This window comes from Cebus imitator, unplaced genomic scaffold (assembly GCF_001604975.1).
Source record: "Cebus imitator isolate Cc_AM_T3 unplaced genomic scaffold, Cebus_imitator-1.0 Scaffold74, whole genome shotgun sequence".
NCBI lineage: Eukaryota > Metazoa > Chordata > Mammalia > Primates > Cebidae > Cebus > Cebus imitator.
The window spans coordinates 788,142-802,671 of NW_016107389.1; the positions used below are offsets into that span (position 1 = coordinate 788,142).

Sequence of the window (14,530 nt, forward strand, 5' to 3'; positions counted from 1 at the left end):
GCAATTAAAAAAAAAAAAAGAAAAAAAAGAAAAAAACAAAAAACCATGTCTCACTCCCATTCCAAGTCCCTTGAATCTTGAGTCTAATCCGGGTGGGAAGGAGAATGCTTTGAATCAGAAGTAAGACTGAGAGTTTAAAGTGGCTTGGAGTAAATTTTGATAGCATAAGAAAGGAGAAAGTTATGAAATCTGGTCAAGGTATCATTAGTAGTGGAGAGAGAGATTTGAGGGAGCATGGTTGAAATTCATAATTAAAAAAAACACCCAAGCTGTTTTGTGTCCGTACTGTGATATTATTAGATTCCACATGAAGTTATTATATCAATATTAATCAACCACTATAATATGATATATTCTTTGACAATATCATGATAAGATTGCAAACTTGGATGAATTTTGGTTGTAGACAGTATTTTCTCCTAACCAATAGTTGTAGTATTTAAATATTTAGACTACTTAGACTCAGAAGTCAATAAGGAGCTTCATATTCCTTTTGGTTTATGATCACTCACCATGAAAGGTCAACTCACCACAAAGCTGTTGCCACCTACCTCACAGGCGTGTCACAGAGACCATGTCAGTATTGAGCTCTGAGGGCTCTTGAAGAGATGTACTATAAACACACGCTGTTATTACTCCCCCGTGATCTGAACTCTGCTGTTTTCTTTCCATTGTTTTCCTTACTCAGTCCCCTCCTCACCTCTTAAGGTCCCTTGCTCACTTTCAGTCTCTTATTTTTTTTTCTTTAAATTTCAAACCCAGTGGACAGACCCCCTTCCAAGATTATCCAAGTTTCCACTTCCATGGTATCCAGTGCCAAAAATATCACTTGTGTGTAAGTGGAGAGATGAATGCTCTAAAAGGACAGACCGTCTCTCCTCACATAATAAAAAGAAAAATAACTAAAATCTCAAATAGAATTAGTGCTATCAGCTGGCTCTCTTTGGCTTTAGCCATTTGTTAGCTAATTAAAAGTTTGTTTCAAGACTATTAAATATCAGAGTGTTTTCTTAAGTAGAAAAGCATAGTTTTCAGTGTTTATTCAATCATCTTTCCTTCACACAAAAATCCTACTCCTTTGATATTTCTGCAGAACCTGGTAAGAATTTAAATTTCTCTTCTATACTTTCCAATTCTGTACACTCTTTTAAACACTTGGTACCTTAAATTAGAAGATGCATGCTTTGCCAACAATAATAGAAAAACTTTCAGGTATCTGAACAATTTCCTATCAAGTTAGTTCTCCAAACAGCAGTTTCATGTGAGCAGACACTCTAGAGAGATTTCTGCTATTATTTCTGCCTTTTGTTTTCATAAATCTCTTGCCTTTTATATTTATAGTTTCCCCATATATTCTCTTGTCATTTCCCAAGTCTTCTCTACCTTCCCGAACAACTGGTTCTCACCTCCCCACTTTCTGTTTTGGATACCATCTATCTTGCACCCAGGAGGGCCGCAGTAAGTACCTGTTGAATAACTGAGCACACTGAGTTTGCAACATAGGAAAATAACACATGTAAGCCAAAAAAAGAATGCTGAATGCTGTGTTCTTATAGGTAGAAAATGTATTCTATGTTATACATACATAACATATTTTGAACTGTATGAACTTGAGGTAAAAGTCTTGTCTCTAATTGTGACCTTCAACCGTATGTTGTCAATTTCCCTATCCCACTTATCAGGTAGATATGGGAACAAATCCATATATGTTGGGTCACTTTCAATGATAACAATGGTATAACTGGTCTGATTCTGGTAATTATGTCTGTAAATGAAATTGCAGACCAAGTCTAAACTTGGACTTTGTTTCCAGCTCAAACCCTTTCCTTTCCTCACATTGTCATGCTTCTTCTACCTGCTACTCCTCCTTCAGCTCTCCTCCCTTTTTGCTCTGTCACTGAGGGAAGTCAACATTTTCTAGGTGGAAGGGTCTATATACTTCACACTCCTGGAGATCCCCGTTGGGCTCTCCTGCCATCCACTACTCCGATGGCAGCTCTGGGTTTGGCCCAGCTTCGTGCAGCTCTGCATTCAGCTAAGGGATGAGATGCTACCTCTTCTTCCCATAGGAACCCCACACTCTCTAGGGAGGTTTCTTGGAGCACCCCTCATGTGGCTTGGGGCAGGGGGACAAACCTCCTTCCCCTCTCCTGTGGCTCTGCTCCCCAACTTTTTGACATCATTGCACACACTGGACGTGACAATATTTGGAAGGCAAGTTAGGCTAAAACGATAAGGCTACTTGAGGCTGTTGGGTGCATTGGTTGGCCCATCAAGGCCCTGGTTAGCATGCCCAAGGGCTGAGAGGATCAATATATAAATCCACCCCCAAACAATTCTGGACCTTTTGAATGCATTTGAGGAGCTCAGTCCTACACAGAGAAAGGGGGAACCACAACATTCTCTCTCTAGCCTGCAACTCCCTACCATAAAGAATTCTAATCCATTCCTGAAAAATCTGTTTTGTTCTTCATATACCTGGGATAGTGAGATTTACTCATGAAGGCAAGAGCAGCCTGCACTGGAGAGACAGAGGTGTCTGCCTGGTGGTGGTTTCTCTGGTGCTTTGAGAATATGGGGATATTTAATGTCTATTTTCCTCAGCACTGGGGCTTTAGAGCAGTGTTAAGGGAGCAGGAAAAGTCCCTTTCAACAGCCTGGGACACTCAAAGGGAAAATTTAGAGATATTTATGCCTACATTTGTGTGGATTTCTCAAAATACAAATAGAATAAGAATTCCTTATTGTCTATGACCATACAAAAGGTGAATTAATTCAGACATTCTCCTAGTGAATAGAATTTCAATGTTTTGTTTAATACTTGATGCACTCATTTCTCTTTGCAAAATAGCAAGACCTGTGTACCTGTATGCATCCAAGGTAGCCATGCTGTGAGGCTACATGAACAGCACTGTTGCCATCCTGGTCTACTTCATCCAATGAGATGCCCTGTTCTTGCATAAACTGAAGAAGCCATAGAAGAATCTTTTCCTATAAACAAAAAGACAGTTGGAATTCATGTAATATATTGTAGAGAAGTCAGATAAAAATACAGAGGAAAACAATACTCTAATTTGTGAAGCTTAGGTAAAACCAAGCTTACCATAGCAAGAGAAAATTCTCATTCAGTATTAATTGAAAATCCTGAATTTCTGACTGAAATGAATGAAAGAGGACAACATCGAGAATTTTAAGAGGAGGACGTTTTTTTGAAAGTGCTCTTGATTTACTTATTTACTCTACAGATAGGAAAACAGGTCTGTAGTAAGTTTGAATGCCTCGTCAAAGGCACACAGGTAGACAGATTCAAAGTTGGAGCTAGAATCCATGTCTTTTGCTTCCAGGGCTCCCAAGGCAATGTTCTTGCTGCTGTGTTACACTGCCTGGAGCCTTCAAGAATATTAGCATCCAACCTTGGACTACTAGAACTAGTTTCTATTTTTAAGTTTATAATTCTTCAACCATGACTGCGTAATCCACACTTCCTGCAATCAACAGGCTTATAAAAACAAGTAATACCTTAAATTGCCAAGTGTAAGATAACCTGATTGAAATAAAACCAGGACCCTTTTGATTTTTCTGACCAAATGTTGGTGGTGGTGTTGGTATCTTAAGGTAAAGATTTCTCTTATTTCATGTTAAAGGAAGGGAACCAAAAGCTTGGAACACAAACATTTCAAAAGCAAAGACATAGAGCAGTCACAGTATGTGTTGTGATAATCTGTTTGCATTTTACCCACTGAGTGTTCTGTGGTATTTTCATGTTATGCTTGGCCTTTGGAGAAAGCAGGGGGATGGGATTTCACTGTTTTAAAATAGAAGAATTAAATATAAAGTTAAAAAAATATGAGAGTGGTAAAAACAACAGCATGAAGTTTAGTGGGTGGAATTTGACATTTAAAAAGATGATCATGTGTTTGAAATAGCCTTGAACTTCTTTCTTCTTAGCCTTTTAAAGGATTTTTTTTCCAGTTATTTGCTCGGACTGGTCATGAACTTTTATGCTTTTCTGGATTAAATTTGCCTTCATCTTCTGAACATGCCAACTAATCTGCTAAAGGAATGTGGGATAAAAACAGCCAAATCCTTTAATGTTTCACCCCTTATGTGGAGGAACAAGGCGCTGTTTAGGAAGGCATCTGTGACATCAGGGACAGACTGAACATTCGCATCACTCTTTTTCTAAATGAGCACCAGGGAGTAAGACCCCTAAAGAGCGTGGTGAGAACAATGTAATCTATGTTGGTGCAAATCAGGGTGAGTGTTAACTGCAAAAGCAGACAGACCTTGTGGAAACTGAAACCCTCCAGGGTCCCAAGAGAATGAGGGAGAGGCAGAGCCTGGCGCTATGGCTGGGAGTTAGAAGCTGGATAAAGATGTGCTGCTGTGCTTAGCCCTCTTCTTCAAAGGCAAATCTAGAGAAAATTGGAGCTGATGTTTGGACCAGAGCAGGTGATGTTTCATTTGCCTAAGGTAAAAGCAGTTCCTTTGTTTTTTCTAATTAGGTAGGGGGAAGATACTGGCTTACTTTTAATTGGACATAGATGATTATACCATGTGATCTTAACTCCTTAAAAATCTGGATGAATGGAAGTATCTCAGGATAAAACACATAACCAACCGGTTGAGATTAATGGTTCAGACATGGAGCCGGCAAGAGGACAGGTTATGGTGCCTCTACCAGTGAAAAAGATAGCCCCATCATAGGCAGAACAAATCCTCTTCAATGGCATTCTCAAGCTTGTGGTGATTTGGTTTCCTTCATGATATTAAATCATGAACTCTTAAAAATGTGGAGGGGAGAGATTTCAAAGAATCGTCCAATTCAAAAAGCCTTATTTTATAAGTCAGAAAACTGAGGGAGAGGATAATAATATACAGCAAGTCCTCATCTAATGCCAGGTTCAGGTTCTTGGAAACTGCAGCTTTAAGCAAAATGAAGTACAATGAAACTAATTTTGCCATAGATCAGTAGACATAAACAAGAGTTTAGTTTCTATGACATATTTCTGGTCACAAAAACAGCACCAAACTTCTAAATAAAGACCAAATGCTTCTAAAGTGAAATACTGAGATAAATGTGAGCTATATATTTAAGAAAGACTAATAAAAACAAGATAATTATTTATCTGATCATTCTAGTTCAGCGTTGTGGGTGGCTGGAGCCCATCCTAGCAGTTCAGAACACAAGGCAGGAACAATCCCTGGACAGGACACCACCCTAACACAGGGTGCATTCACACCCACACACATTCACTCACACTGGGACAACTGAGACACACCAATTCACCTAACGTGCACATCTTTGGGATGTGAGAGAAACTGGAGTATCCAGAGAAAACCCATGCAGAGACATGGAGAATCAGCAGACTCCACACAGACAGTGGCCCTGGCTGGGAACGCTTTTTTTTTTTTTTTTCCTTCTCACCAACATTATAGGAAGGTGATGTTGAAAGAAACCAGGTTAATTCAAGGACCTGCTGTAGTTCCAGATATTCTAGCGACTTCTTTCTTTAGCAAGTAAAACTCAGAGGAGTTCAAGATATTGAGAATTGTTTTACATGTATCTTCTTGTTAGAAGTAATTCCATATTTTCAGGCCCCAATATTATGGTGGGTTTGTCTATTCCACACACACAAAAAATGCTGTTTATTAAAATCACAGTGCTGTAGTTTTAGTAGTGGGGTTATTTATAGGCAATGGAATACTGCACTTCGTAAGAGTAGGAATGTTTCCACTGTGGAAATCTTGGGGAGAGTCTGGGACCTTGGACTTTTCAGGAGCTTGATAATCTGGGACAACAAGACACACACATGGTCTGTGTTAGCCAAAACTTGCCTTGGCTCCTAAGGGCTCTCCAAGTCAGGTTCAACCTATACTGTTACAATAACCTGCCTTCCCTTCCTGTGAAGGCATGGATAACTCTTCTTCCTTACAATTAAAGATTGTAGCAAGAACCATTATTTGATTGTTCAAAACAAGACAGGCTTTGCCTAATGCCTCAAATCCGGTCTTGTGTTCTATATTAAACAATTTAAGAGTAAGCATAAGAATTTAAAATAAAGTACAATTGGCTTGTCCACTGAGATATGATATGGAAATCAAAATCTGCCATTATACCATGCAAGAAGTACTCCCCAAAATGACGGGTTCACTATATACCTGGTCTTCTAATAACAAACATTTAGGGTTTTTGAGGGGGATGTGGAGATGGCTAGAGTCCTTGGTTTTGGTAAAAACATATTTAATATCTGCTCACAGATAAATCCTGCCCTGATTCTGGGGACCATGCCTGTGGAGATGCACAGTCCTACAATTCAAAGTGACTATCTGAAAATACCTCCTAAGAAGGACAAAACAAATATGGGTATTTCCTCCTGCTAAGAAGGCGCTTGTTAATGTGAATGTGTATTAGATACATATGTAATGGTGTCCCCCTCCCCTCTTAGCCCTCTTGTATGTGTTCTCTCAGTGTGGGTGTCTAACGCAGGAGATGTTAAAGGATGGATGTAACTTCAGACCTTCATTTTCCCATAAGTATTGATTTCAGAGAGTATCTAAGGAAGTCAAATGGATAAAGATTTCTGTATCATTTGTTTCACAAAATGCCTCTCCAACTTGCATTTCATCATTTACCCAAATATCCATCTATCCACTCAACCTTCATCTATTGACTGAAAACTTCTCTCATGTAGTTTCCCTCAGCAGTTTCCTCTTCTGGGGATTTCCTGCTGTTTTTGTAACCTGCCTTAATGTTGTGTTTTATGTGTTCCTAAGGGCCATGCAAGTTGTTTAAAGAGGCAATTATCTCATGTGATTTATGAGATTTGCTGGACAAATTCTAGTAAAAAATGTAACTGAGAAGTATGTCACAGGTTTATGGCTGGTATCAATAAAATCTCTATATTGTGTGGCAATCCATGTTTTAAAGGAGTTAGCTTTGTGATCATAGATTATCAAATCTAATATGCCAACTATTGCAAGACTTCTTCCAGTTTTTGAGATGTAAAAAGGTAAAAAATAAAGGTCAGCAATAATTTTATAATGTCATGTATTATAAGATATATGTAGAATCAAAAGATGGTAAAAAGTGAAATAAAGTGCATCTAAGAATGGATTAAACAGATTATGGCCTTAATAATTCCGTAGCAAGTTTCTCCTGTACATTACTAAACTGAATAATACTGACAGAAATACAGACAATAAGCTGCAGGAGATTCAATAGTCATAGCAGCCAACATTCATCCAGTGCCTACTATGTGTTGGACAATGTGGCTTTTCCCACTTAGTCCTCAGATCAACACTGTGAGGAAGGTTCTATTATCTCCATTTCACAGATGAAGAAACTGAGGTCAAGGGAGACCTATTCTTTTATTTTCTCTATTTTTTTAAAAAAAGAAAATTAAAATATCTAACCCATTGAACTAGTAAGTGGTAAGGATAGGATGACAATGGAGACAGCTTGCCATATGAACCAATGTTCTTCGTGACTCTGTTTTCTGTCTTTTGAGTATGGATATCCCCAGTTGCTCATCCCCTCATGACCCCTGACTCTGTAAAGGACATGCTTCGTTTGTGCCCCTTAAGTCAAAGAAATCACAGCTAACTGCCTGTCAGTCTGTGGGTTTGTGGAGCTCTGTGTCAGTTATGCTCTGTCAAGATCAAAACTTGGAGAACAGATGGATATGCGTGCTAATCAAAGACTTTTCTATTTTGCTTTCATCTGCAATAGCAGCACTTTCAGTACTGTTGACTTACTTCCCTATGACAGTAAAACAATAAAGGCAGAGGAATATTTTTCCTTTTTAAAGTAAATTGTGGAAAAACAACAATAACACAGCCTGTGGGAACACCCCCCTCACCAGCATGTCCACCACTGCTCATGACGACTTGCAAGAATTGCTGAGTCTTTTATTTTTTCAAAAAGTGTGCTTAAAAAAAATCTGTATTAGGGCAAACATTTAAAGTGGAGAATAATAACTACAGTATAGGCAAAGGTGCTCTTAGTAAATGTTCCATGCCATTATGCAGGTTGTTTTTGTGGAAGAATCTCCTGACTAAAAGTCACATGAATGATTCAGAAACAAAAGGAATCACAAGTGTGATGTTGAAAGTAACATAGAGCCCACTGGACTAATGATCAATGCAGAGCAGGAAGAGCCCACTGGACTAATGACCAATGCAGACCAGGCAGAGGCTTCCAAGCAGTGGAGGGCAGGAAGCTGTGCTGGGAGAGCCTGGACTAGGAGAACTGAACCTTCATGTTTGAATAAAACAGCCCTAGTTACACAGGCAGTAGCTTTGAATTGAGATAATTCCATTTCAATTGTTTTGCCAGCGACATCTTTCTCAAGGGACAGCAAAGCAGGCGTATCCGAGGACACTCCCTGCTTATTCCTTGGGTGTCCCTGCTGAGGCTTCCACCTTCACATTCCCTGTGGCTAGTTCTGCTAGGTACAGTCAGGCAATGAAATAATTGCACCCTCTGAGACTTCATGTGTCAAGATGAAGAAAATCAATTTCTATTACCCAGGGATCTATCAGTCCAGGAGACCACTAAAAACTGCTGGCTACCCTGCAGTACTAGAGTCTTTAAAGGTAATTTTTACAAGAAAAAGGACACAAATTGGGAGTCACATGGAGCCCATTCTTTAGGAATCTATATGAAGGGCAGAGAGCGACTAAAATAAACCAAGAGAGGAATTTTCCTCTGTGCTATCCTTTCCAGAGGCATTTACCAAAGAAACAAAGCCAGGACACACTCAAATGCCTGCTGGATGTAGGAAAACTTGCATGTGCTGAATCCATTAGAAAACTGTTCAATAACAGTCTTCCTTGTGAAAATATTACGCTTGTAATGGTTCCAAGTTCAGCATCTCCACAGGTTATCTGTTACATAAGTGGCTGGGGCGGATGTAGGATGGCTGGACAGAATTTGCAGTTCTAATGGGCTTCTATATTTTCCACTTGGGTAAAAATGATCTCCTAAGGGTGCTGCTGGACTGTCCCCCTCACAGCTGTATTTTAGGTCATAAAAATGCTTATCATCTTGAAATAACAACCTGAAGATTGATACTAGCATGAAGCAAACATTTGACACAGCTCTTCAAACAGGTCACGAATTTCCATATTTTCCTCTAGTCCCACCAAGTAAGTTATACTGTGACCCAACCAGTCCCAGAAACAGGGCACTTTATTTTGTTCAGTCCCAATAGCTTCAAAATTATGAGAAACCTGCTGTGAGAGCTGAATAAAGAAACTGGCATATATAATCAACATTTCCCAAGACAAAGAATGCTGAATGCCGATTATTTACTTAGAGTCTCAGAACAGCCGTGCAAACCTTTCCTCCTTTTCTTTGGCAAGCTCCACCAAAAGTGCGGGCAGCCTTTCTACTGATACTTAAAATTCCTTTTATAAGCAAATGAAATCGGGGACATGAAATAACTATTCACACAATTGAACACAATTCTCTTTTAGATTGAAAATGATTAGGAAGATGAGCAGTGATCAAATTCTTCTAGTCATTTGACAATCCTATTCTCTCCTTTTCCAGTATAGATGTTCTTTGATTTACAATGGGCTATGGATGGATAAACCCATCCTAAGTTGAAAATAATGTTGAGCTGAAAATGCATTTAATACACTGTAGGGTATTGGTTGTTTAAGCTCGTGATCACGTGGCTGTTGGGAGCTGTGTCTGCCATGACCCAGCATCACAAGAGAATATTGTACTGCATATCATTAGCCTTGGAAATGATCAAAATTCAAACTTGACATGTGGTTTCTACTGAACGCGTATCTCTTTCACAGCACTGTAAAGTCGAAAAATTGTAAGTTGAACCATTGTAAGTTGGGGAGCGTCTGCATAAGCAAAAAATTGCACCCTTACGTCATGCCTTATTAACTGGTATTCATTGTTTTCAGGACACTGTGGATGGGGACTAGTAAGTGCAATGCACAAAGAACACAGAGTAAGGATAATATTTCAAAGACAGTGGCTTTTACAAATTTTAATGTTGGGCCTGCTCCTTTCTCCATTTCGTAAACTTGGTACAGTTGTAAATTTCTTCAATGAGTTATTTGAAGCACTCCAAATACCATAATGTATTGTTAGATAAAACTGCAAAAACTCTTCTTCAGCTATATCAGTGTCCCTACAAACAATTTCATACATTTTCAGTACAAATGGGGACAAAACAGGACCTGGTCCTGAATGAAGTGGGAGCGCCTGAGCTGAAGTCTACTTGGTGCTCTTACTAGCCATTAGATCATGTGCAAGTCATTTCACTCTCTTTCTTCAGTTTCCTCATCTATGGAATGGGGATAAAAACAACAAGGTCTCACAGGGTTGTTTTGAGGAATCAATCAGATAATGTACACAAAAATCCAATGGCATGGTGCCTGGTACATATAGGAAACATTTTACATGTATATATAATATATAAAAACATGTTTTTATATAATACATATAATACACACACACACAGACACATACACAAGCAGAAGTTACCACAGAGCAAAATAAACTATCCCTAAGCATGACTCCCACTAAAGAAAGACTGTATTAATATTCTTGTCTACTTTTTGAACTTAGCTTGTCATAGTTGGAACAGTATAATCTCTTGCTGACAATACCACAGTTTACTTCTACTGGGAGAGTTTATGAAGCTAAAGGGGATATAGTTAAATGCAGTTTCTTTGCCACAGCAATTTTCTTTGCCACAAATACAATTAAATCTATTTTAACACAGTACTATTATTTTTAAGACTGAGATTGATATTTTGTGATTTCAATTTTTTAAAAAGATAATTTACAGTCACATTCTGCAAAAGGAGGTAGTAATTTTTTTTTAACTGCATACACTTGATTGTGATCTGTGTACACTAATTAATGTTGGGAATTCCTAATGTGGAAATTGATTGCAACTGAGAGCCATCTAGTTAATGTGCTTATTCATCTTTAATTGAATGAGACTGCCTTGATTAATGTCTTATAAAGATTTTCCTTTCAACTTTGGGTTCAAGAAAATGTACTGTTGTTCCTTTTGATAAATATTAAATGTGTTTATTGTAACAAATTTGGAAAATACTGAAAAATTTTAAAAATAGAAAACAAGCCACTTGTACTTCTACTCTGAGTTATAACTACTATACATATAATGTGACACAATCTTTTTTAGTACTATTTTCTATTTCTCTTTATCTCCAAAATGCAAATTTGGTGCTAAATTATAGGACCAGTTTTGTATCATACATATTTATTTAGTACTACATAATGAACATTTTCTCATAAAATGCTATCAATGGATGTAGCCTAATTATTTATCCAATATCTGCCATGGAATATTTATTTAGGTTGTTGTAAACTTTTTTGATTATTTTAATAAACAACAACAAATGTCATTGGTTATATACATTTGGATACATTTTTGATGATTTCTTATGTTTGGATTTTGAAGGGCTAATAACAAAACAGCAGTAAGATGATACACAAAGGGAAGATACTTAAAAAAACATCTTCATACCTGGCCATAGCAACCTGCATAATGAATGAGGCTTGGAAAATCCTTAGAGCAACTCAGTTCTGCAATGGCTTCTGTTTCGCTCACCATCCAGCGTACACACTCCAACTGACCATTCTAGATTTTAAAAAAGAAAGAGAGACACAAATTCAAGGCAATTCAGGTTTGTAAAATACATTAAAGATAGTAATTTTACCAAGGAAAGAAATCATACAAATTTTGGCATTTATATCTGGCTTAATTTATTTACGTTATAAAGATATAACCTATTATGTTATATTCCTGATCTGTGGATTTGGGTCTAAATCAATTGCAGAATTTTTATTTAAGTACATTTTCATAACTGTAATCAGTTATTTTAAACTCACTTTAGTAAGGTATAATTTGCGCATTATAAAATATAATCTTTTAAAGTATATGGTTTGATGTATTTTGACAAGTATGTATACTTCTGTTACTACAACTTCAATCAAGACAAAGAACATTTCCATTACCCACAAAAGTATTCTAGTATTCTTTGGTTCTCACCTACATCACCTTTGTCCCAGACAACTACTGATAAGATTTCTGTCACAGCAGATTAGTGTATGTAGTCTTGTGTCTGGTTTCTTTTATACAGCAGGCCTTTGGGATTCATCCTAGCTACTGCTTGTATCAGTAATTTATTCCTTTTCTATTGCTGAGAAGTATTTCACTGTAGAATTATACCATAATTTATTTATCCAATAACTTATTGATAGACGTGGATTGTTTCCACTTGAGGATTATTATAAATAAAGTGGCTATGAATATTTTTTGTGAATAAATGCTTTTCTTTCTCCTGGGTAAACACTGGAATTTCTGAGTTGCAAAGTAGCTGTATATTTGACTTAATAAAAAGCCATCACACTAGTATCTAAAGTGAGTGCCCACTTTACATCACCACTAGCATCATCTGAGCATTTTAGTTGTTCTAAAACCAAGCCAACACGTTACAGTCAATCAGTATTCTTCAATTAAACTTCATAAGATGTACAACTGTCTTCCAATCCCCAAAGAATCATATTTCTTAAAGAAAAATGAGTAAACAAATATTTAAAATTAAAATTTTCAATAAGCGATCAGGCAAATTTAAAAATTTTAAAAAGGGAAATTATGATTTATTACACACAAATAATATAACTATGGATACAGAAAGTAAAATATCCTCAACTTTTACATTTTTAAGGAAACCAACCCTCATGATCTTTAGGATCAAGTAAAAGTAAGCAGGAAAAAGAGTAGGAATTTCTTACGGTCTTTTGTGAGGATTTTTAACTGTCATACTTTTTAAAACATTTCTCATAATTTTTGAGAATCTTAAACTTCTCTTAAAAAGCAATCAAGGCATGTAAATAGCTACAATATAGTCCATACATATCTGTAGAAAACGTTCCCTACCACTTAGAGATATGGATATCGATGTCGATATAGATATCCTAGTGATTAAAACCCAGATTCTGGCATGGATTTAAATCTTAATCTGCCACTTAGTAACAAGACCATGGACAAGTTACTTTATCTCTCTGATACTCAAATTTTCTTATCTGTGAAATAGTGAAATAGCAGGGATAACAGTAACTACCTTACAGAGTTACAATGAAGATTAAATGAGATAAATCCTGTAAACTTACTAAGCACGCAATATTTGTTACCTTCTGTTAGGAAGCTCTGTTAGTTTCTCACAATAGCTCTGTCAGACAAATGGAACATTCAACCACCTTCCTAGTTTGCAGCTTGTGGGATCTTAGCCCAAGAGAAAAGAGGTATGGTTGGCAGGGAGCCAGAGGAGGCTTCACTGAGGGTAGCATTTAAATTAGTAGAATAGAATTATTTTCTCTTTATTTTAGAATTCTATCATTTAACTGTTCAAGGGTAAAAATCTATTCTGAAAGAAAGACAATGAGGTAATCTGCTCATTCTTCATTTTATTCCATTTGGATAATGGAACTCCCAACTATTTACATGCAGATTCTATTCTCTTGAGGTATTTTCCCTGGGAGGCTGGTCTGTGTGAGTTGGCTCCCTGCCCCTCTGGCTGGATCTGGCTGATGGAGAGCAGTGGCAGATCAGGAAAGGAGAGTGAGTTTGAGGCCCCGTCTATGGGGTTGCCATTGGCCAGCTGAATCCCTTAAAAAATTCAAAAGTAAGCCAGTCGTTTGTATTCAGCTTTCTCTATCTCTTATCTTATAACCCCTCCTTTCCCTTTCCCACAGTTTCCCAAGGAGGTAACTGTGTCCTCATTGTTAGAGAGCCCAGGATACTGCACTTTCCTTTGCGAACTCCCTTGCCCTCAACCATCCTTTTATGTATAATCCCTTAATTACAGACTTTCCTTAAATTTCACAATTTGAGCATGCTAAATATTTCCTACCAGGATTAAAAACAACAACAACAAAAAACAACACACTAATACAATATGCTTCATATCCTCTAAATGAAGAAAGGAATAGAAAGCACACTGATCATTTACTAGGCAAGACAGTTTAAGTAAATTGGTATTTACACAGAACACAGAAATGTAAGACAACGTTTCTGATTTCTGATTTTAGTAATGTAGGTCTTCTCTCTACTGTTTTTTTTTTCCTTGGGTCAGTTTACCTTAATTATACATTCATCAATTTTTAAAAATATTTTCATAGAACCAAATGTTATTTTGTTGATTTTTCTCTATTATTTTTCTATTTTTAATTTTATTTCTTTTTACTCTAATTTTTATTATTTCCTTTCTTCTGCTTGCCCTGGATTTAGCTTGCTCTTCTTTTCCTAGTTTTCTAGGGTGGAAGATTAGGCTATTAATTTGAGGTCTCTCTCCTCCCCACTTCTCTCTCCTCCTCTTTTAATAGAGGCATTTACAGCTACCAGTCTCCCTCTAATTACTGCTTTAGTTGCATCTTGTAAGTGTTGGTATGTCATGTTTTCATTTTCATTCATCTACAAATTTTCCTTGTGATTTCTTAACACATTGATTTATTTTGACATGTAAT

The 14,530-nt window shown here is 37.1% G+C and overlaps 1 protein-coding gene across 9 annotated transcripts in view; it reads right to left on the reverse strand.

The window, feature by feature from the left end:
* Positions 1-14,530, reverse strand: part of LOC108306777 (synuclein alpha interacting protein) — a 154,295-nt gene that overhangs the window by 20,374 nt on the left and 119,391 nt on the right. For all 9 annotated transcript variants that reach the window (XM_017531855.2, XM_017531854.2, XM_017531852.2 and 6 more), the window contains 2 exons: positions 11,529-11,642; positions 2,866-2,991 (listed from right to left, as the gene is read on the reverse strand). In XM_017531855.2, the coding sequence (XP_017387344.1) occupies positions 2,866-2,991; positions 11,529-11,642 (240 nt within the window). The remainder of the gene's footprint in view (positions 1-2,865; positions 2,992-11,528; positions 11,643-14,530) is intronic.